At 40.3% G+C, this 23,516-nt stretch overlaps 2 protein-coding genes across 5 annotated transcripts; one reads left to right on the plus strand and one right to left on the minus strand.

Moving 5' to 3' along the window:
- The first annotated feature begins 217 nt into the window (after positions 1-217).
- On the plus strand, positions 218-14,847 carry LOC136447345 (transmembrane ascorbate-dependent reductase CYB561-like). 4 transcript variants are annotated; one of them, XM_066446168.1, is made up of 6 exons: positions 218-386; positions 7,781-7,931; positions 8,483-8,597; positions 9,486-9,688; positions 12,203-12,357; positions 12,930-14,847. In XM_066446168.1, the coding sequence occupies exons 2-6, from the start codon at positions 7,791-7,793 to the stop codon at positions 13,090-13,092; spliced, it is 777 nt and encodes a 258-aa protein (XP_066302265.1). In that variant the 5' UTR covers positions 218-386; positions 7,781-7,790; the 3' UTR covers positions 13,093-14,847. The 4 variants fall into 4 exon arrangements, with proteins under 4 accessions (XP_066302265.1, XP_066302262.1, XP_066302264.1 ...); XM_066446165.1 differs by lacking the exon at positions 9,486-9,688 and adding an exon at positions 10,428-10,630 and having other exon boundaries at positions 219-386; XM_066446167.1 differs by lacking the exons at positions 218-386; positions 9,486-9,688 and adding exons at positions 1,614-1,742; positions 10,428-10,630.
- On the minus strand, positions 14,447-23,049 carry LOC136447343 (uncharacterized). Its single transcript, XM_066446162.1, has 15 exons — positions 22,768-23,049; positions 22,183-22,495; positions 21,852-21,923; positions 21,529-21,600; positions 21,281-21,352; positions 21,039-21,125; positions 20,763-20,834; positions 20,523-20,594; positions 20,049-20,123; positions 19,596-19,729; positions 17,632-19,157; positions 17,314-17,406; positions 16,802-16,897; positions 15,905-16,053; positions 14,447-15,638 (listed from the first exon to the last, which is right to left on the minus strand). The coding sequence occupies exons 2-15, from the start codon at positions 22,473-22,475 to the stop codon at positions 15,617-15,619; spliced, it is 2,835 nt and encodes a 944-aa protein (XP_066302259.1). The 5' UTR covers positions 22,476-22,495; positions 22,768-23,049; the 3' UTR covers positions 14,447-15,616.
- Between the last annotated feature and the right edge of the window lie 467 nt (positions 23,050-23,516).

Genomic DNA, 23,516 nt, shown 5'->3' on the forward strand with positions numbered 1-23,516 from the left:
ATTCCATTTTAGGGGGATAAGGAATTGTAACTGCCACAAACTATACCTTCTGTTAAAACGTTTTGTCAAAAGATACTGCTTGATATTAGTAATATGTTAGATATTTAAAGTATTTCTTTTCTTTTGATTTAACGTTACCGATTAAACCTTGCGGCAGTGTATTTAATTCCTTGACCCTGTCAACCCTTCTTACTAGTGGTATGTTTCAGTTAGAGTGGGCGCGGCTAACCCGGCGAGGTACGTATACGTAAGACGTGCATGTAAGACAGCTCCTTGTTCAGTGTAACGTGACGTCCTTAGACACTTTAAGACAACTCTACTGCAGCTCTCTCGGTAAGGCTGTTGCTGTGGACAGCTGGGGGAAGACTTGAACAAAAGCTGACGAGGTAACAACGTTTTACATTGTGTATTTTTCTCACCTTCTGTGGTAAAGCAGTTAACATGGGCCAAAAAGTGGAAATAAAGTAAATGCTGAAATCTTTATGGCAGTGACATTTACTAACACTGTTAAGCACATTTGCGTAATAACTTCATACTTTGAGCGTTTTAAAGAAGAGGCGTGCGGTGATCCCCATAGTGCATGTCATCATGACCAAAAAGCAATTATTTCCCAGTTAATTATAATATCATAGTATTTTCTTATGTAAGGTCCTGCTTATTTGCATAGATGTCATTAGGACAAGGGTTGGTTATACCGGTTGATTCAGATTTACATAAATGGCTTTAGACCTAGGGAAAAACATGTTGACTGTTTCCAGTTACCCAACCGACCCCAGCAAAACTTGCCGACCCTACTAGTCTTTTTTGGTGGACCGCTGGCAAGGGACATAAAATCTTTCATCTTACATCTGACTGATGAATTCATAGAACTCAAAACAGACTTCCTGTCTTTCACAGTCTGTTAACAGATTAAAGCTTAATGAATAGTTGATGTGAGAATGTGTAGTAGACATATTATATCTTTGTTCAGTTTATTGATGTGCCTCGAACACGTTAAACAGCCTCATTACCCTACACATTGGGTACCTGCCTGTGGCACTGGCTGCAAATACACCTGATATTATTATTGATATTCTATAGCTTGTGCTCGTATTTCTGTATGATAACAATATGAATATGATGATGTTAAAGATACCAGTGCCTGACGCATTTCAGTTTTATATTGCTAGACTGTATTTGTTGGATTACTTCGGCCAAAATAAAAAAAATAGAAAATAAGAAAATAAGAGAATCCCTACCTACCCCTAAGACCCAAGATATTTCAAGACAGTAACCGGAAACACAACAGTTTTTTTTTTTGCTAAGGCCTTACATCATTAGCCTGAGTGTTATCCTGTTTGGTTCCATGCTCTACCTTCACCATGAAGCCTGGAACTATAAACAGGATGACACTCAGGCTATTACATTATCATCATCCATGATACCCCAGAATAAGTTGTCCCCATCAGGGGCAAAGTAGGGGGATGGAGTTGAAAGATGTAACATCTTTCAGGAAATGAAAAAGCTATCCAGCAGTTGGGATTGATTTTTCTAAAGGTCCTTGACCTGGAGTACACTTAATGTTGACATTGTGTCTAAGTTGTTAATAAGTTGCATCAGGTAGGCCAGGCATGTGACCAGCCATGTGCTACTACCTGTAGTATATAGGTATAGCCTAGCCGAGGACAGCTGGTCACAAAAGTCCTCTATAGTGAAGATCTTGGCACCTTCATAATCATATGTGGTGTACATTTATACTCAAGGTAAGAGGGTTATGTGGGAAGCTAGAGTTATAGATAAGTGTATATAAGTAGAGTAAAGATATATACAGGTTGAAAATAAGTGTATTTAAGTAGAGTAGAGATATATACAGGTTGAGAAAGCTAGATGACTGTGATAGTTGTAGTTTATCATAAGCATTTGTTCAGTATTCTGATCCAGAGCTATTTGGATGAAAATGATGTATAATCTTTTGGGAGACTCAAGTAATAGATTCTGATCCAGAGCTATTTGGATGAAAATGATGTATAATCTTTTGGGAGACTCAAGTAATAGATATCTTATTTTTGTTCACAGTAACTTATCAATATCTATAGTAGGAATTAGGATACAAAGATTGTACATTACATTTAGCTGTCAAAGCCTTTCTTGTTCCTCAACATAGTGTTTGCTTGATACATAAACATTTAACAACCGTCTGCTGCAGACAAGAAATGTTATAATAATCATGATTTACCGTACCAAAGTAAGACCTTAGCCTGCGTAGAAAAAAAATAACAATTTTAGAAAATCGCAATGGTTCAGCACATTGTAAAGTTAGCAGTAGGCAGTTACAATGTTCTTATGTAATGTTACGCGCATGTTGGATAAACTTTGTAATCATTAACCTACTTTGTTCACACGCTAGTTGGTTTTGAAAGACAAGTAGCATAGGCAGAAGCACGGCTAAGAATGAAAAGATGACAGTTTTTCTTCTCTAAAAATCTCATAGTTTTGTTTGTGTGTATTTAACTGTATATTTGGTGCAGACCTCCTTGGTAAGAGTGACACTGCAGTTTACAGTCTACGGGCCATGTGACAGTCATGTGCCTAAGTACATTGCCTCACCTGCTGGTTTTTGATTGACAGCTTTGCAAACAATATCAAGGGTCATATTGTGAACCTGGCTAGAGGGCAGTTGTTTTCATTGGGCAATGCAACTGAATTACTGCCACATCCCAACTATATTATAAATAGGTCAATCGAGGTGAGTCAACCTCATACCTGTGTTCTTTACATTTACTACAGAACAGAATGCCAGATTTGTTTTATCTAACCTGCCCACACTGTTTGTTTTATGCAAAATACAGAGACTGAAGCCAATTTGAATCGATGTGACCCTAGCTATCTTTGATGAGTGTTACCAAACCTCAGCCAGTCCAGTGGACTCATGATCTGGTAAATCAATCGGAATTGATGAAGGTTTAATATATGTTTGCCATAACGTATATACTATCGCCCAGTGTTTGCAGTCATGTGGCTAGTACATGTTACTAAATTAGATATTGTCTGCCATGCTTGAAGGTTAAACCTAAGTCCTGAATTTTGTATGTTATCACGATGGCTGTGATATGCCATGCCATGCAAACATATTGTTCTACCAGGTTTGACTTGTACCAGCATGGTTAGCTGTGATGGAACATACAAACACACTGCATGCCGATTTTCACTAGGCATTACTTCAAGCTGTAAAACTGTCAAATGTAGTAGACATGGCATAGTCCATTTTGCCCAATGCTATAAAGCAGTCTATTCCTGCAGCTGGTCTTGTTCTCATGTAGTTTAAATCCTTTTTAAGTATTCCATTTGATGTGAGGTAATTGATGTTATTTGGTGACAATCAAAAGGTAATAAATAATGCAACAGGATATGTATACACACTTATGTACATATGCACTTGGGAATATTCCATTTAAAAACTGCAAAGCAGTCAGGAAACCATTGTAGAGTGGACTGTAGGGTAGAAATAATCAGGAAAAATACTATACATGTATTATCAACCTACCATATCTTTTATCCCCATGGTGATAAATGTGTACCTAAAAAATAGCAATCTGTCCTCTCACAAACATGAAGTGCTATATATATCTTGGACTGGTCATATGAATGATGAACCAAAATCATCTGTTATAACTTATATAATGTAAGATTGTTACTGGAGATACAAGTGCTTGTACATTCACAAGTCACAGTCTGTTGTCATTCATAAAATGCCTTCCTTGAATCCTCCCTATCAAATATATGGCATGTCTCACTCTCAGTACAGAAAATTGCCCCACTGACGCACATTGGTCATGTGACATACCTCGAACTACCGGTAATCATAGTTAATCGTGAAGGCTGACAGAAAATGATTATCTGATCTGGAATTTTTACTTAAGTTTTTTGACAGTGAAGAAATTTAATATTCCTGTCCTGTATTTTATCATGAATCCAAAAAAAGTGATGCTATTTGTATGGAACTAAAATAGATTACCTTACACAAATTACAAGGATTCATCAAAATTAAAACTGTTTCAGATTACTACAATCCTGATGAAGCCCCTTTTATTCTCCCCTACCTCCCCCCTCCTTCATGGCATAGTGGACTGTTCCGTTACAAGGCAGCGTGGGTAGGTGTTCTGGGAATCTTGATGAGCAGTGCTTATTCTCGCCTGGGCGAGGTCAGGAGGAAACAGAAATTTTCAGCAGCGGTGCCGAATATCATGGAGGTAGGGTGGAGATAGGTTTTGTTGGTGACACACAGTTGGTGTTGAAATTTTAGCCATGTGATTATGAATCAGTTTTCTATCTGAGATCTTGCCATTTCTTCAGTATGTTAGGTTGATGGTTCATACTTGTATGTGTAACAGGTGGGATAACGGTACTACAAATCTGGGTGTGTTGTTGAAAGGTCTGTGTACTAATAGAACAGGGCAGGTGTTTTGTAAAAAGATCTAGAGTTCTGTTCATGAATGTTGCAACCAAAATCTAAAGTTCTAAAGCATTAGTGAGAATTAGAACTCATTGTGTATCTTTTAAATGCCATTAGAATTTTCTCATTTAACATGCGCTTTTCGTTACTTAGATTTTCATTATTCAATATTGTCACGTATGCTTTCAGGATATTTGCAGTTGTAGTAGTACACTTGCCAGATGTTAGCCCTTTTTTTCCTAAGGGAACTTAATTTTTCTTGCTTAAACCCTGCATAACTGATGTTTTTTTTACACTTTTGCTTGTTGCATTTACAATAATCCTGTTGTTGAGATTTTAAGAATTTTACTATGGGGATAGGTGTAGAAATAGAAATCTAGATTCACAGAGAAAAGAAGGAATATGATGGGCCTTATTGGACTTTACATGTACCATATGGTACCTAACAGCAAATTTTTATCAATGTTTCTCTTTCTTCATCCACTGTAAGAATTAACTCAAAGGTCATCTTGTTGCAACTTAATCTAAGGTAATACCAGTCTTGCCGTAGTAGTCATATTTGACATTTGTGATTTCAGGCAGAACTAAGTTAGTTTTCTCCAATACCATATGCTAAGGGAAAATTGTTAAATCTATACATAAATGTATGATGTCACATAATGGTATTTAGGGATCAATCCTTAAAATACTTGGTCTTTAGTAATCAAATCTAGCATTGATTTTTCATTTGGTTTATGAAATGCTGTGAGTTTTTTAGTTTTTCAAATTATGTTGATTAGCAGAAATATGAACAAAATCAGAAAAAAGATTACAAAGCAATATTATCATTGTTGAGTATTGTACAACATCCGTACAAGGAAAAGTAATCAAAAATGTGTCTCAGTTTCTAAATTGTCATGTCTCCTTATGTTCAATGTTGCCAGGATAATGATAGACTCATTTAACCTTTATGAAGCTAACCTACCAATTAGCTGGAACAGATTTGGAGGTCTGCAGTGTCACTTAGTATGCTGAGGGTTAAGTGACTTTTTATAAAATAGTTTCCAAGAACTAAGAAATGTCGTTGACTTAGCCCGACAGGTGGATTTGTATTCCAGGTTCACCGTTTCCTGTGAGTTGTTTTGATGTTATGCAAATCTTATAACGCCATTATGCCGGGGAGTGCCAGTTGTGGAAAGGAAAGTGGAGTGCTGAGCTAACAAAAAGTGGCAAAGTCTCTCTGCACTTTGCTAATAACCAGCTCTATTGGGTGATTCAGGTCACTAGAACGAGCGGTGGAGTGTTTGAAGTTCACTTCTAGAGTGGCCATGGCTCTTACTTATAGATCTACCAAGTGCACTTCTCCCCTTATATGTGCTCGATGTTTTCGATTCACTGTATAGCCTGGAGTCCAGCCTTGTTTGCTTTGGCCCGCTCCCAAGGTCCACTAGCTGCCTTGGGAGCAGGCCAAAGCTAACAAAGCTGGACTCCAGGCTGCCACTGTAAGCTACTAGCAATGAAATAATTCAGGAAGGTTTGCAGGGTCTTCATTTTTGCAGTAGGAGGGGAAAGGAGGCATTCAGGGTTTAAACAACTGTAGTAATGCAATGCAAGGCTGAGTATATGTCTGTGGTGTTATGGATTCATAGTGAGAGAGCTGCAGACATGAAAATGCTGCACACTTTTTATCACGAACAGTAGCACAGCCACATGTTACATGTATCTCCTTCTACTAGGCATACACCTTAGATAAAAGAAAAGTCTTGGTACTCTCTCTAAGTCAACAAAGGAAGTTCTACATTGTCAGAGTTTTCATGTGCAGTGACCTGATTGTGAAAGATTCAATTGTCGGCACCTTTATCAAACAGAAAGATGTACCAGGTCAAGCCAATTACGCTCAATCCAGTCCACTTCAGTCATTCTGCTCGTATCAGGAGACAGGTAATGGACTAATGATGGGCACATTTGAAGTAGGGAAGGTGGTGTGGAGATATAGGATATCAGATCCTGTACCAGTTACGGTGTTGAACACACATTGTTAGTAGGACCTGTCCTTGGTGCTGAACACTGTTCACACAAGTTGTTAGTAGGACCTGTCCTTGGTTCTGAACACCAGTCACACACTGCCAGTGAGACCTGTCCTTGGTACTGAACACCAGTCACACGCAGCCAATGGGACCTGTACTTGGTGCTGAACACCATCCATACACGGCCAGTCGGACCTGTCCTTGGTGCTGAACACCAACTACACACTGCCAGTGGGGCCTGTCCTTGGTGCTGTACACTACTCACACACTGTTAGTGGGGCCTGTTCTTGGTGCTGTACACCAGTCACACACTGGTGGGGCCTGTCCTTGGTGCTGAACACAATTGAATGTAGGATGATATCTACTCTTGAATGGTCTTTTTGATTTTACCCAAAAATGGCAAAACATGCATATTGGAGTAGGAAGTGCTTTCCAAATTGGATCCAACTGGCATGATAATTGCAAATGATTTTTATTCCTATCAGCACTCTACGTAGGCGGGAATCATCCTTGCATGAGAAACAATCCAATTAGAACAGCATTACGCAGACTTGGCTGCCTTGGTTGTTAATGAGAACGTTAACTGCCATACAGATGAGTTATAAGACGTTTTGCATGCCATATGCATGTTTGTCAACTCCAATTTACTCGTAATGACTTCAAACATGGCAGATACGCAGAAGTTTGGAATACTAATCTCTTTTATCATGGTGGCAGTGAGCGAAATATTTGGTTGTTTCAAATTCCTTGGATTATCACATTTACCAGTACAGTCAAACCTGCCTATAGTGACCGCTCAAAGGACTTGGTCACTAGCTGTAGACAGGTGGTCACTAGTACTCACTGCAGGCATGATTTGCAGTGCTTAAGTCAATGGGAAGAAAGTCCAAGAGACCACAAAAAGTGTCCACAATGGCCAGGTGGTCCCAATGCAGAATTGGTCACTAGTACAGGTTTGACTGTAGTTTGGGAAACCTGGGGATTTGCCATTGATGACTACAACACTGTGACCATTGCATATTGCATCAATAAGACTACTATAACTACACTTACAGTAACTGTAAAATGTTCCACAGTTTTGCAAGAGGAATAAAAGAAACCATCTACATCGAGGCTTTACGACCATCTCTCAACAGAGATGGCGGGCACCATATACTTTCTGAAACTTATATATGATCCACTGCTCACCGAGTCACGTGTTCTACAGCATCTGTATCTGCATAATGTGACATCACAGAAGCAGTGGATTGCTCATTCCTTTTAATACATTAAACGCCATATGCATATTGTATGTAGAAGACTACAGATAACAACAGCTTTTTAACTCTAAAATGTTGCACAGGTAGTTGAGGATGGAACCAGTCCGCAAGCCTCTTGTTGCTGATGACGACGACTTCCAGTCTGGGTATAGCTATCCAAGAACTTCCAGGATGAACGGGCTTCTTGTGCTGCTGGGCGTGGTCGAGGCCCTGGGCGTGGCAGCCATCGCCATGGTGAGTCGCCATGGATATTTCCATATTCTTTTTAATGTACTTGTTCCAAAGTCAGTTTTCATTTGCAGATTGGGCAATCATGCTAATTTCACTGATGACAATATCAGATAAGACAACATAATTTTTCCCTTTTTTTTTGGCAATCAGTTGAACTTTGATTTCCCTTGTTCACATGAGCTTTCAAGATTGACAAAGTGGCAGTAATATACCCTTCTTACTACCAGTATTTGTAGTTTTGTTAGTGGTAAGAGTGGCAAATGTAAAGTAAGACTCTTGTGATTAAATCTGGTGCAGTGCTCAAACTGGAATGCACAATGAAACAAGGAATATGCGCATTCTAGTTTGCCACTTACTCACTATCTAGCTTATCGTCTGCTGTTCCTCATCTTGCTAGGTTTAGATATGCTTGCACTTCAGGTTTGATGCATATCACCAGCTGTAGATTCTTAGTACGGTTGTGTCCATGTATGTGTTCTGTTTGTTCGTTTGTTCAGAACAATATGATTTGAAGAGTCTCAGGACTTTATGAAATGGTTTATGTGTTCCCTCAGGTGTGCTACTGGACGGCTCACTACCGAGGAGGTTTTGCCTGGGACGGATCCGGGCAACAGTTTAACTGGCACCCTGTCCTCATGGTGGTGGGGCTGGTCTTCTTATATGGCAACGGTGAGAATACTGTAATTCACTTTATCTTCACAGTGTAAGGAAAATTGACATTCTAGCTAAACTTTAACTTCACGGTGGCACCAAGTGATTTACAGAACGGATGTGTGAAGGAATTATAAATAATTACAACAGGTTTTTCACGGTGATGATAAGTTCACGGTACAGAGGTGACCGTGAAAACAGTGAACATAAAGTCATGGTGAAAGGAACAAAAATTACAGTATGGGGGGCTTTTTGTGCAGGATTGTAGGAAAATGGCAGGAAGATCAGATTAGAATTACAGAAAAACCAAGCATCTTAGCTAAATTCTTTATTAAAGAGTCATACGTTTCATTTACTTAACTTTCTCAGTCACTGATGAAAGATAGTTGGTGCCATCTGAAACATCTGATTCTTAAGAAAATTTAGCCTGTTGCTTGGTTTATTTTGCGTTAATGTTCTATCTGGATACCTGGATGTCTAACCTTCATCAACAGACTATATTAAAAGATCAGAATATGGTATCAATCATGTCTACATGGGAATGCTAACTTTTGAAGATAGAATAGAAAGGCTAGAAAGAGTGAGAAATGTAGGAAAGGGTTGAAAGGATGGTACATTCTGTTTCCTTTGACTGACTTGGCTGTAGTTTTAATGCATACCGGTATGTCACTTCACCCTTATTTTCAACTGCTTTGGTTGTACTTATAGTTCATAGTCACCTAATATTCTGCTTTGTTCTCCTTTTGTGAAATCTAACATACTGTGTTTAACACCGTTGGTGATACTTTGTTTATTGTTCGTTTTGGTTTGTTTCACTTATTTGCCACATTGTTGTAGCTAGTTCTCACACCTCCATTTCACCTGCTTTTTGTTTTATTTTCCTTTGTTTTCTTTTGTTTTGCTCAGGTATCATCATCTATAGATTTGTGCCACGTCTTCAAAAGAAAAAACTGAAACTAGCTCATGCCTTCATTCACAAGGCTGCGTTTGTTTTCGCTGTTGTTGGTTTGGTGGCGGTGTTTGGCTTCCATAATGCCACAGGCCTCCCTAATGCCTACTCACTTCACTCCTGGTTGGGGCTTGGCTGTGTAGTACTGTTTAATGCCCAGGTTTGTTGCTTTCCTTTCACAAACTCTCCTGATTCCCCTATCAAAATGTGGCAAAGTCTGAATTCAAGGCATGTTCAATTGCGTTCGGACCATTCCACATTGAAGATGGGTGTGGGCAGGGCAGGTTACCTTTTAATGAACAAGAATATGGGGCACAAATAGTATGTCAACCATCCATTTGTCTACAAAATTTGAAAACATACTGAAAAGTCAGCTTTTACACAACTCTACAGCAAGAAGGTTTGGAAAATACTCTTTAAACCTGCTTATTTACACACAAACCCTGTTTTCATTTTCCAATTCTGCAAAGCTGCTCAATATGCCATTGGACACAATTGGTTCATGTTAACCATGGATTTCATTGTTGCCCTTTAACCCTCAACAGAAACATCAAAGACAATAGCTTTGGCTGGCCAATGAGCCAATTTCTTTAGACAATGCCCCATCTTCATGTCCATTCTGTGTAAGGGCCTGTTCACACTTGTGCATATATCAAGTCTGTATGAGAAAAAAATTGTTGCGCACGGCGCCACCTCTTGTAAAATGGATGCTCTAAATTTGTCATTTGTATGCTAGGTGCGAGTTAGTGAATTCGACAAATTTCTAATTTTTGAGCGTATGGCTGTGTAATGACAAATTTTGATACAGAACTCATATGGAATTGCATATACGCACGAGTGTGAACGGGGCTTAAGATACATAACCTTAGATAACCCCTAACTGTATCGCTTCTTCACAGGGATACTGACATACCGCGTGTTCCGAGACCAGGTGAAGTTCGGTGTGAAAGTTCTCCACGCCGTGCTACAAGTCACGGCGCTGATATTTGCCATCGTGGCTCTGGTGGCTACGTTTGATTTCCACAATGCTAACGGCATTGCGAACATGTACAGCCTCCACAGCTGGGTGGGGCTTACCGTGGTCATCCTGTTCGCCCTACAGGTACCGCTGCGTTGCGCTGTGGTGTGGTGTAGTCGGGTGTATTGGTGGTGGTCTCTGTCTCTGGTCACATTCATATTAAACTGTGGAAGCAATAAACCAATACTGTAAATGCATTTCTAAAGTTCGCTGTTGGGAGAACATGGAGTGTTTTATGCAGTCTTTATTTCGCCCCTGAAACAAATTGATAAGCGGGCAGAAAACAAAACAAGCATTTTCATGGTGGTTTTAGATTTACTGTGAAGAGGTTGCCACAAAAAACGTGAACATTTAACCACCACAAACTTAAATGTATTTACTTGTACTTTAACTGTTCTAGACATGCACAGTACCAAAAGTTAATCAAGCAACTGGATAAATTTGTGAAAGGTCAGACTTTTCAGGTAGCATCCACTATCTTCAGTCACACTTGTTACCTGGATGTCTAACCTTCATCAACGTAATCCTGGACATACATTCTTAAAGGCCTTTAGCGCCTGAACCATCCAAAAACTGGTTCTTGAGAACACCTAAAGGATGACATTAAAAAAAGGTGTCAATTGTCAAATGTCTTCAGTGTTGCTTTCACAGTTTGAAATGGAGGATCTCTCTTAGATGTGGGTCTTATTGCATGATGTCACCTCACAGAATGTCATAGCTTCACCCTCACTGCATGATGTTATATGACCTCAGACAAGAGAACCCTCATTTCATATTCTCTATAGATGTAGATGTAGTATTCTTCTTATCAGATGTCACCCTTAATTGTTGCATGATGTTACATGTACTTCATCGATAAGTTGTTACCCTCTCTGCAAGTTATTACCTCATAGATACTAGTACTAAACTCTGTTCAGACTAACCACTGGCACATGTAGTTAATCTGACTTTTAATCTGTTTTATGCTTAATTACAATTTTGCTGGTAGAAGTAGAATTTGAAATATAATACTATGTAGCACTAATATGGTATGTAAGTTATAGTATAATGTGAATTGCAAATGTTTAAATTGTATGCTGCATCCACATGATATGTTTATTCTCACCACTAACTCCTTGTTTTTGTTTTGTTATCTTTGTCATATTTTAAGATAGACATCTGACAGTGAATTAGTCTAGATGGCAGCCTTGTTAGATGTAGTCTGCTCCACTGTTGGGTGGCAATCAGTTGTTGCTGTTCACCTTGTAGTGCCTAGTGGTCAGCAAGTTTGCTTGCTGTTTCAGTAGCAGGGTATATTTTTACAGGAAGGGGTTGCTGAGCCCTTCCCCTCTCACATACTCGAGGCACCTCCTCAATTACAGGACCCATATTTCACGTCCCTTCCAAAAGATGGGTGCAACCCCAACTGAGATGCCCTTCCCAGGATTTGAACCAAGGTCTCCCGGGCCAGTTTCAATCTAGTTAGAACCAGGAGATCAACTGTGAGACTGCTACCAGTTGGCCTACAGGGATATCTCAAGTAGAAATCAATGGGAGCAGACTAAAGCTAACAAGACTGGCAACCTGGCTAACAGCATATCTGTTAGTACAGTTTTATTAATCATGCATTTTTTGATAGCATGATTTTCTAATGATGTTTCTATGACTGTTACCCAGTGGGTGCTTGGATTGTCCACCTATATGCTGCCATTTGCCAGCCGCTGGATCCGGACCCTGTTCATGCCTTACCACCGCTTCCTGGGCCTGGCCATCTTTGCCCTGGCCATCGCCGCCTGTCTGACGGGTCTGACTGAGAAACTCCTCTTCAGTATGTAAGTAACAATCGCTTCTGAACATTTGATAGCAAAGTTGATGAGAAAGATGTCCAACTGTGTAGGGTGTGTTACACAATCTCTTGCTGTCTGGGGCTTATTGGGCCTCCTCCCTAGCCTAGTAAGGGCTACATTAGTGGAAGGGCAGCTATAAGCTTGATATAGTTGATTTTGTTTATTCTGAGAATATTTGTTCAAGACATTGATTATCATGATAGCGATAATAAAACTGTATGTTTCTGTCAAACTAAGAGACTGAATGCTGTTCTTTATTATGCATGCCAACTGATATGTGACTACAGCTATCCTTTCTGTATACAATGATATTTTCTTACTCATTTCTCTCTCATGCAAAACTTGTGGATAAAAATTATATCTTCCTAGTGGTCCTGGCGGGTAAGTATACTGTACTTTCTTGAGGGTATATTGTCGCAATAACTTTTTTCCACTAATCTTTGGTACATTCCTTTTGTCTTCCTTTGACCTTAACCATACTTTCATCATGTGTTACGGTAACCTTCAAAAAGCTGTTCTGTACTGTACTGTACTGACACCTGCCCCCCTCCCCACAGTGCTGACACGTACAGTAAGTTTGCACCCGAGGGCATCCTTGTCAACTGCCTAGGTCTCACCCTGGTGTTGTTTGGAGTGTTTGTCGGCTTCATAGCCACAAAAGAGGAGTGGAAACGCCAGCCGTTGCCGGAGGAACAGCCAATCAACATGTCCATAGAGTAGGGGCCGTGTATGGGGTATTCTAGAGTTACGGTACCTGGAAGCAGTCTGGAAGAGTTTAGGGCTCTGTGTGGAGTACGCTTAAGCTGATAGTAGTCATTATATATATGTAGTTGGCCAGAAAAAAAATGAGGACGTACTTTGCTTTATGTAGTACGAACCAAATTTTCCATAATTCTCGATCCAGTTTGGTGTTGCTTTTTTGGCTTTGCTATGTTTCCACAGATGGAAAGAGGTGGGGGTTTTTTTTTGCCTATTTTTCTAATGAAAATGATGTGGAGAGCACATATAAATCTATCAATTCTAACAACTTTGTATTTTGAGGCCGATTGAAAAAATAATGACTTCTTCAGGAATATGTAACTACTGAAAATAATTCCCCATTTGTTATAAAAAAAAATTTATTTGACAAAATTTCAACAGTTGAATTATCAGTAACTTTTTTATAAACACTTAAATGATAGACAGACCATAGTCAGCGTCTCAGTACCAAGGACAGACTTTCAGTACCAAGAAATGATTAGAATTTCAGTAGTCCTTGAAAACTTATTATTTATGAATAGTGTAGCTATTATATTGTTCATTTTGAGTACGAAAGAACTGTTAAAAACACAAGAGCAAGGTCTTCAGAAATTCAGTATAATGAATCTCAAATTCGTGTTAGTAAGTACATCAAGATGTAACTATATCAACTTCTCAATTCTTTGTTTTCATTTTGTTTGCTTTTTTTCTCTTAGAACCTGAAAACTGTTGGAACTTAGAAATAGTACAGACATTTATCTATAGTCTGCTGAAGATACTGGAAGTGAGAGTAATGTAATTATGTCATTATATTGTACTGACGAATGTGGGAAATGCTGTGACGTACAAATATTATTGTGCAATGTGACGTGTGTCTCATAATGTGCCTTGTATGGTGAGTGATGCGATATATCAGGAATCTATATGCATACTGTAATAGGACCAATGTCACTTGCAGCAAGAAGTTTTAATGAACTTCCTTGGTTAACATTACAGGTAGGTGCTGTTTCCAGTTGCCTAGCATACCTGGGTCTAAAAATTATGTAAACGTTGCGAGGAACACTTATTATGAGAGCACAAATTCCTGTGAAAGGCACCTTGTAAAATATTGAAAGATGGTGATTATTGTCTACGTGGAGGACAGAAAATGACTAACATGAGTGATTTGGTAAATGGTAGGATTTTCATAATATGATTGAGTAGAGGGATGGTGTAGGTTTGTTTATTGATGAATTCTTTTTGTTATGGTTTGTTTTTGTAAGATATCCTATATTTAACAGTTTGAACTCAAATTTACTTAAGTTATTAATGATTCCACTGATTCGTTGTTTTATTCTTGGGAAACAAAATTGCTAGAAAAGTAAATCTCTACAAAAGATAGTTGACAACCACAGGTCTTTAGAAACCTGAAACGGGTACCGGTAATAAAACCTACTCGGGCTAAAACAAACAACGAAAACCGTTCCATGTATCTCAAAGTGGTAGGAGATTAGTACTCATGGTCCTAGCTTATCTATACACTCTACCCAAGTGCCACTGACTATTTGGTATGTAATCAAGTACCTGAATGGAAATGTATGCTGTATTTTGTGGATGTAGCAGTATTTTTGATGAAGAGTCTACATGTACATATCTAACCAAGATTGTGCTGAGAAGTATTGTATGCACAGTGGAAGTCGCAAACAAGATATGCCAAGTGTCAATGTCAACAAAGAATAAATAATATTGCAAAACAAATTGCGGAGAGTCAGTAGTGATCTTTTGTCATATCTTATCAGAACTGTCTTCTTCTAATGTTTTTCCCCAGACAAGATGGGCGAGTAGCCAACACACCCGGGCAGAAGTTACTCCTGTCTCCCCGTCTGATATATATAATAGTCAATAAAAGAAATCAACTACACTGGTATAATTCTCTGCCATTTTTATTGTTCCTGTTTGACCATAATGGAGGTGAAAGTGGGTTAAGAGAGTTTATCAGTGGAAATAATATATAACTTCGCACAATATCATCAAAGCTACAAGAAGTAGAGGTGGCATATACTAGTTTAGTCACAAAGAGTCTGAAGTTCATAAGTTCTGAAGATCATAACGTTAGCTTTCACATGCGGTGTGCGTAGCGTTATGAATACAGATTCTGTAAGTGAAACAAAAATGCAACTACTATATCAATCAGCAAACTGCTTTGAGCTGTTTTCCTACCGATTCTACAGAGAAACATGTACATGTAGCCTCAGAACGCCTCAATCCTGGTTATGTGTGCGTGACGAAGTCTTCTTCAACCTCAGTACTGTTCCGTGTTCGCGGGAAGGCTTCCGTCCTAGCAGATAGCTTCTGTACTCGTAGGAAGTCATGCCATGTATTTGGGAAGGCCGTACAGCTTAAAGTAGTGTCATTGTCGGAGTTTCTTTACGCCACGTTGAAATCGTATGTATGAAGATGTGAGGTCACCGGGAAGATACTGTGATAGAGATACGACTGTTGTCGGATGGGTTGAAATGGCAGGCATTCACGGATTCGTCCTACTCTTTCTGTAGGGATATAAATTGAGTCAGATGAAAATACAAGATCACAGAAAAACCCATCTAGGTTGTAGAATAGCAAACTTGTTACCGTATATACAAAAAGCTTGTGACTAGCTGAGCGGCTAGAGGAAGTATTAAAGGTTTGACGAAAAAATATCATTATCATGAAGAAATCATCGGTTGTCGTGGCGTGTTTTGTAAATTCTGTTGACCCGCTGTGTTTACGAATTTTGTAAATCCTTTCAGAAATCTGCTGTTAAAACCTAACTCACCTGTAAGCCTTGAAGGGTTTGTCAGGTTCTCTTTTGACGTCGAACAGTTCTTCGTCTTCGGAGTCCTCCTGATCCCCGGCCAGACTCATGGCCTGTTTGCGGTTGGTCTTCAGCTGTTTAGCGCCCCGCCCAAGGGCCCAGATAGGTTTCTGCAAGATTTTCAATAAGACATAATAATCGTTAAGACAATCGTACCTGATTTCATTGGCAATTTGAAAAGAAATGTGTATTGTGTACAACAAAGAAGATATAAGACATCAAGTTACATAATACATTTCAGGGTTCGACAGCAGAAGTTATATAATATAATCTAAAAAGTTACCTTTACTATGTATTTTCTCTTCTTCTTTCCGCCGAACAATAGAAAACAATTCAATTGCCACAATCAGGGCTGAGTGACAGTGGCGCCACCAAGCGGATTATAAAAGAACGTCACAACAATAATATCGATTCTAGATTGGATATTTACGAGCGACCTCTAGCAGTCAATTAGATAGATGCTGCAGATTGACACTAAAACGTCATGGTAGCTGCGATTTGATTGGTCAATTCATGCGACGCCACGAGTGACCAGACAATGGTTAAGTTAACCAATCAGAATGGACATTAAAAATCTAATGATGATGACGAGGGATCCATTGGCCTTACCCATTGGTCAGTCAACAGCCAATCAATATTTGCCACAGGGGATACATTCAGATTACTGACTGTTATATTCCCGTAAAGCAAACATAAGTCTACACTGATTGGACAGCTTATCGTAATGGACCAATCATCATCCACATCACCACGTGGATATCTTAAGTGGCAGTTCTACTTCATTCCGCTGAATGATAGTGGCGTCCTTGTAATGCAGCGAGAGGCAATACCTGTAATATCTCAATGACATTACGTTACCTTGACTTTCTTCGTGGCCTTTTTCGTCAATTTTGACAGCCAGTCTTGATCATCACCCTCTTCAGCTTGGGCGCCTCGGCGGCGGCGGCTTAGATACTGAAATCAAGGTGAAAGTCAAGATCTTCGGTCTCTTTTCCATTGTCGGTTGATGAATTCTGATATTTAGTCATCTGTATACATATTGAATGAAGCAACGGACAAACCTTACCAGTGCCGATGTAAACACTACGTGTATCATCTCAGCACCAAGGACAGACATGGCCAGACGTGTCACATCGCAACATGCAACATTTCAAACAATGCACAGCTACATTGTGTATTCGTATATATCCATGGTTAGCTCTGAGGTCTAATACAAGCCTGTAGACGGATAGCGTATGATTAGCATAATAGATGTCAAAGAATATGTTATGAGATAGGCAGAAAGCTTGACAAACCACAAGGTCGATTTTCCCAACTTCTGTGGAAAATCTGGGATTTAAACGACACAGTTCTGACGACAATACCGTTACCTTGACGAGGAGAGCAATGATGAGCACCGCAATGACGCATGTGATGGGTAACAGGATGGGTATCAGGTATTTCTTCTCCCGGCTGTCTGATCCCTGCAAACAAGTTTAAAGTACACGGGTTGTCTTTGTCCTTTTATAGCGAGAAGCAAATCCCTTTCGTGTTAACAACATTTTCGGTATGAAACAAATTGTTTTTAAAAATTGGGAAAAAAATATTGCATCGTTATCTAGCTTGTGTGAGCCGATTTCACCAAATTTTGTTCGATTCGTTTTAGAGTTGGCACAAAAATTAATGCACTTCTTCTAAGGTATTCTCACCTTGGTCTTAGATTTGACAGAAACTGGTTTCTTTCCACCGTGATTCCTCCTCTCTTCTTCAAGTTCTCGCATGTAGTGAACCTTCGATTTCACCCTCCGCACTTTCTCCCTCAGCCTTTCCAAGTCGTCCTCCATTTTTTGTTCTTCCATTCCATGAAACGATGGTGGTCTCTTTCTTTTAAACGCTGCAATACGTTCCCCCGTCGGTATTCCGTACTGTCTTTCATACCGACTTCCGTCAGACCCTCTTTCGCTCCCGTCTCTTTCATATGTTTCCCCTTTCCACGTGTTGTACAACCATTCGTTCCCTCCACGACTTCCGTGCTGTCTTTGAGAAACCTCGTTTGTATGCGAGCCTGTCTTGGTGTAGTCATATTGACCGGTCTTTCTCCCGTTTCCAACAGCGCTGAACAGCTTCCTTCTTCCCAGAGAAAGGCTCGTTTTCTTTATTCCTGCCAATATGTTTTTGACGTTGTCGTGGTGGCGGTACAAGTCTTTCTCATGGTCCTTTTGTGTGTTTTGAAGCGGTTTGTTTTGGGCGTATCTAAACTGTGTCATCTGGTCTTCGCCATGCAAATATTTCTTTGGATACTTCTGGCTGTATCTAGGACGGTTTGAAGATAGTTGTGTTTCACGTTCTTTGTAATACTCATCTTTGTTAGGCGGTCGACGGATAGCTGGACGTAGCTGTGTTTCGCGTTCTTTGTCGTAGTCATCTTTGTTATGCGGTCGACGGATAGCTGGAGGCCTGCGATTTCTGCTCCCGCGCGCGTCCGGTTTAGGTCGAACGGAGTTGCCATCTCTGTGTGGGCTTCCATAAGGCGACTTAAGCACGCTGGGATAACTTTCCACTCGTGACTTTGCCCTGTTGTTTCCGTTGCGATTTTCGGTTCTGCTTGGCATGCCATGGCTCTGACCCTGACTCACTGGAGTCTTGTAGAGACCAGTTGATGTTGGGCTTTTTTTAGGACCAAACGGAGAATCTAGCGCACCTGCCGTGGTCTCCGAGCCTTGGGGTAATCTAACATAGTCCGGATGCCACCAAGGTACATTAGTAGAAGGCTGTTCTTTTTCCACTTCGTTCTCAAGGATCGGCGATTTCATCATCTCAGATCCCTGAAAGATCGGCGATTTCATGATCTGAAACGGCGATGCCCGTACATAGTCTGGATGCCACCAAGGAAAAATGACGGGAGATTTTTCAGACGCCGTACTGGAGTGTAGTTCATTCTGAACGGGGGTCTTCATCTTGTTGGAGTTCCACCATGGCAAGGCGTCGGTTTCAGAAGCCACACTCTCCTTATCTTCTTTGTGTAAGAGCCTGTCTTTAACAATACGTACGAGGTGATGTTGCATCGTCGTCTTAGGTTTAGCGATTTTGGCGCGCCTTTCTTGTTGTGGAATCTGGGCACGGCTGTGCTTTTCAGATGGCGCCCCATAGCTGACTGACTTCCACGACAACTTGACAACCGGTGCTGCTTTTTTACTGTTTGGGATATCGTCTTTTCTAGCAGCACTCGAAGGCTCTGAGGCAAAAAAGGATCAAAGCATGACAATTATATCTAATTTTTCAACAACAATAGCTGTAAAGTAACATCATGCTTGCAGGAACGGCGTCTATGACTGTATTCTAAGGATAGACCCACGCCATTATGACGGCATTTTGTAAATAGAACACGTTCTACAACGAATGTCCTTATTACGAAGACAGTTTTGAATTGAAATTCTAATTGTTACCACATACTACCCATTGAATCACAGAAAACGTTGACAAAATTGCGATTCATTGTGACGTCACTGGATAACGGTCAATGACGTCATAAGTGTATGGAGCAATGTTTAGTTGGTTGCCATGGTAAGCTGCCAACATGAGCGCTCAGGGAGGTAGATTTTCCTCACACGGCGATAAAATGGGTCAACTTATGTATCTGTACTCACTTTCTGACATTTTTAAACAGACATACCTGTGCAGATTTTCAAATCCCCCTCGCTACACTCCGGTGTGTCTTGCTCCACGATAGCCACCCCCTGTTTCTTCAGCATCGCCATCAGTTTTACCCATGCGCAGCTGCACTCATCACGATCGTTACCGAGATGACTGTAAACAATGCAGCACGATTTCAAATTGCATGGAAGGTGTTAGCAATTATGATAACTATGATTATATAGATAGTTGCAGTTTTCGATGAGAAAGCGGTTGTGAGAATTTGGATTTGCGAGAAAGTAAACAAGCCGGGGAAAAGGATGATATAGAACTTGACGTACCGCTGACACACGACCTCTTGTCTGTTTTTAATGACTTCCCGGGCTCCTATTTTACTTAGAACCCATATCAATCATTGGTGACGTGAACGTTCGAAGACTTTTCCGTGGCTTTAAAACGTCCATACTATGAGAGCAAGTCAGGAATAACTCACATGCGTTGGAGGTTGGGAAGGTTATCCAGCTCTCTGAGAAGAACCTCGGGTTGTAGACCCACGTCCACCAGGGACCTGGGTATTGGGATGGCGATATTTGAAACATATAAAATCAAGCACATGATACAAATGTGCGGCTAGTACTGGTGTGTCAATTGTCAGAAGCTAGACTACAATCGCTGCTCAAAACCAACGAGTAGATATTAGAACAACAGCAAATGATGACAAATAATGACGTCATAATGATTAACTGTTGGTTGATTGTTACTCAAACTGTGAACAATGGGTTACTTCTGTTTCTGAAATTTCCTCTGCAATCTCTCTTCCACGTTTGATGTTAACATGAACTGTGCAGATCAGGGTTTTATATAGTGATCATCATCATCATGGGTTGTTTTAGCAGAAAGGTAGCTTCGTTCAAAATTTAAAAAACCAACAGTCTTGAGAATAGATGGCAATGTTCTGTCTACTTACAGTTCCTCCAGATTCAGTAACCTGGCGAAGACATCCGGCTGAACGTCTTCAAGTGGGTTGTCATCAAGAATGCTGTGATCCAAGGAGAAATGAAGAAGTATTAATCCGTCAAACAATCCTTATCTACCATTCAGAAACTTGAGAGAAACAACAGATACAGAGTGCTAACTTTCAGTAGTGTTGAAACGGATTCATGTAGCTTAGAATCTGTAAACTAAGAAATGTTGACTTTGGACTTACAGAGTGGTCAGCTGTTCCAGTCCTACCAGCGAGTACTCCCATATCGTCAGGATAGCGTTGTTACTCAGGTTTCTGAGGAAAATTTGTTCCAACCATATTTGGTTTAAGTGTTACGATGCACATTGTAACTTTGATTCAACAACGGTGAACGTGTGCGTTTTTACAGTACTTACAAACAATCAAGAGTGAGATGACTTATAAGGAAACCTGAGCTTTTTACATTTCAAAGCATCATTTTCGTTTATATCTTGATAGTATGAAAAAAAAATAGCATACAGTGTCTGGATGGCTGGAAGACCATGTGATGTCAGAAAGGGCGTCTCCTCAGGGTCATCTAGGGTCAGCTCGTTGTGGGATAAATCTCTGAGGATAAGTACAATGAAGTTAGAAAGTGAACTAAAACATATACATTCTAACAGAAAAAAGATGAGTAAACATTGTAGGTACTCTTAACCAGTATAAACTTGCACAAAAATAACAACAAGTTCGTAAGATATATTTTGAAAACCACTACTCACAGAACTCTAAGGTTGACAAGTGGATCAAACACATCGGTGGGAAGTTCTCCAATCTTGTTATAGTCAAGATAGCTGAAAGAAAATGCCGTCATCAAGGTAAAAAGAAATGGCTTTTTGTCAAAATCAAATCAAACAATCCAATTTCTTTATGATTTCGGCTTCTAAAGTGACAAAGGCATCTGGTGTACTAAAACGTACAAAGCACGATGTATGATTGCAGAACAACTGAACTTGACAAATATACTTACAGTTGGCGCAGAGAATTCAGTCCTTCGAAGGCATCAGGGGTCACCACCTCCAATCGATTATGTCTCAGGTTTCTACCAAAATAGTAAATGACCGTATTAGAACATGGACTCCCACCAATCAACACAGTAGTTAGCGGCGGCGACGAAAAACAGGCGACTGAGACATCAAGGGTATGTGTTTTTTTTCACAAGGAAACCATAGTATATGTTTTGAGCCAACAAAGTTTCATGGTCATAAGCACAACTAAAGCTAATGTTGCAGACTGTGCATTCATCAGATGTAGATGAGGTCTAGCGACTTTTAGAGAAATAATTCTACTCACAGCGTCTCGGCTCGGCTTAGACCGAGAAAGTCGCCGTCAGAGATCCTGGTGATCGAGCTTCCCTCGAAATTTCTGGAGAAGGAATGCACAAGTATACCGTTACCTTACAAAGCCTTTTCCTCAAGCAGGCGCTACATGCAGAGACGGGACCATTCAGAGACCGTCAAGCGTAATAAACATAGATATCTCTGATAGACAATGGTCGTCAAATGATTTCTTAATGTTCACTGAAAACCCAAAGATGAAATTCAATACGCGATACTCAACGCACACAGTGTACACGAAAAAAATCAAGAAGAAATGGTACATTTTTGAATGTGGCTATACTTACAATGTTTTGGCTTGCCGCGCTTTAGGATAGCTTCCGAGTCGGTCGGGTACTTCGGTAAGGCTGCCCCTGATGACGCTCATACTACACTCCAGTGTGTTTGGGTTGCAGTCGCACTCAAGCGGGCAGTGTTCTGACAGGGACCAGGCTTGTACTCTTTTCAGAGGTTGAGACTTGTCCCTTTGAGGGAAAGCTTTATGAGGACTTCCCGACTGTCCCTCTGTTGAGTACACGGACACGACAGAACCGAGGACACACAGCACCACCGACGCAAAGTACAAGGTTTTCAAGCCCATCTTTGGTCTCTGTTGAAAACCTTTTAAACAAAGAGGAAAAACAACAACTCTAAATCCTTTAAAAATGTCTACAAACACCACAGATTCCACAGGCAGTGTCACATAGCAGACACACCAACTTTGTCTTTGGACAGAGACAAAAAACAGCCTTGCTGACTTGTGGTTTGAACGTTGAGTACAGTACAATACCCAAGGAAAAGTTATATCAACTCACTAGACTTCTGCCAATACAAATTTCACCGATATTGTTTTGCTAACCGTCATTCTAGAAAGAAGATTGATGATGGTTTACCTCCACACCACTGGTTTCCCCGGACCTCACAGTGCCACTGTCCGTCGTTGCCAGGCCAACGCAAAGTCACGTGCAGACGATAGTTACGTAATAAAACCAAGCATTGTCCAACCGTTCCAGAAATAAGTTAGAACCGATGTTTTTGATGATGGACAAATATATCCTGTCCCTAGATCTAGTTTTTTCACGTCTTTGTCGACAGGGGCGCAGCCATGTTCGTTCTCTAACGACGTTCGAAAAAAAGAGCCGTCAGAACACCGAACCTCTTCCCGGGGAATTCGAACAATAACACCGCGTATTGTACTTGTCAGTGGTGCAGCCACTCGAGAACAGACGGAAGAAACATAGCCCACAGGGACTACCATAGCCTGGACTAGTCCTTCTAATCCTTGTTTCAGTCCGCTCGTCCGATCGCTTCCCTATGAAAAATATTCCGCAGGGAAGCGACAGGAGGAGAGGACTGGAGCTAGGATATGAGGGATTCTATGGTTAGTAACGTACTCGTGTCGGTGATGCTGCACTTTCAGCAGAATAGGTGTTGTTTTCGTTTCGAAACTTTTCAGACTACGGCGTAAATGAGACTGGGAAACAGTTAGCCGCGCTACAATATAGGACGTGCATTAGCCATTACGCAAGGACCAGCATTGCCACACACCTGCGTCATATATATATATATATATATTAAAGGTCAATATTGGCGTCAAAGTCTGTCTTCTTCTCCTTTCTAAAAAGTTCAGACAATATATGTA

Source organism: Branchiostoma lanceolatum, chromosome 13 (assembly GCF_035083965.1).
Source record: "Branchiostoma lanceolatum isolate klBraLanc5 chromosome 13, klBraLanc5.hap2, whole genome shotgun sequence".
Lineage (NCBI taxonomy): Eukaryota > Metazoa > Chordata > Leptocardii > Amphioxiformes > Branchiostomatidae > Branchiostoma > Branchiostoma lanceolatum.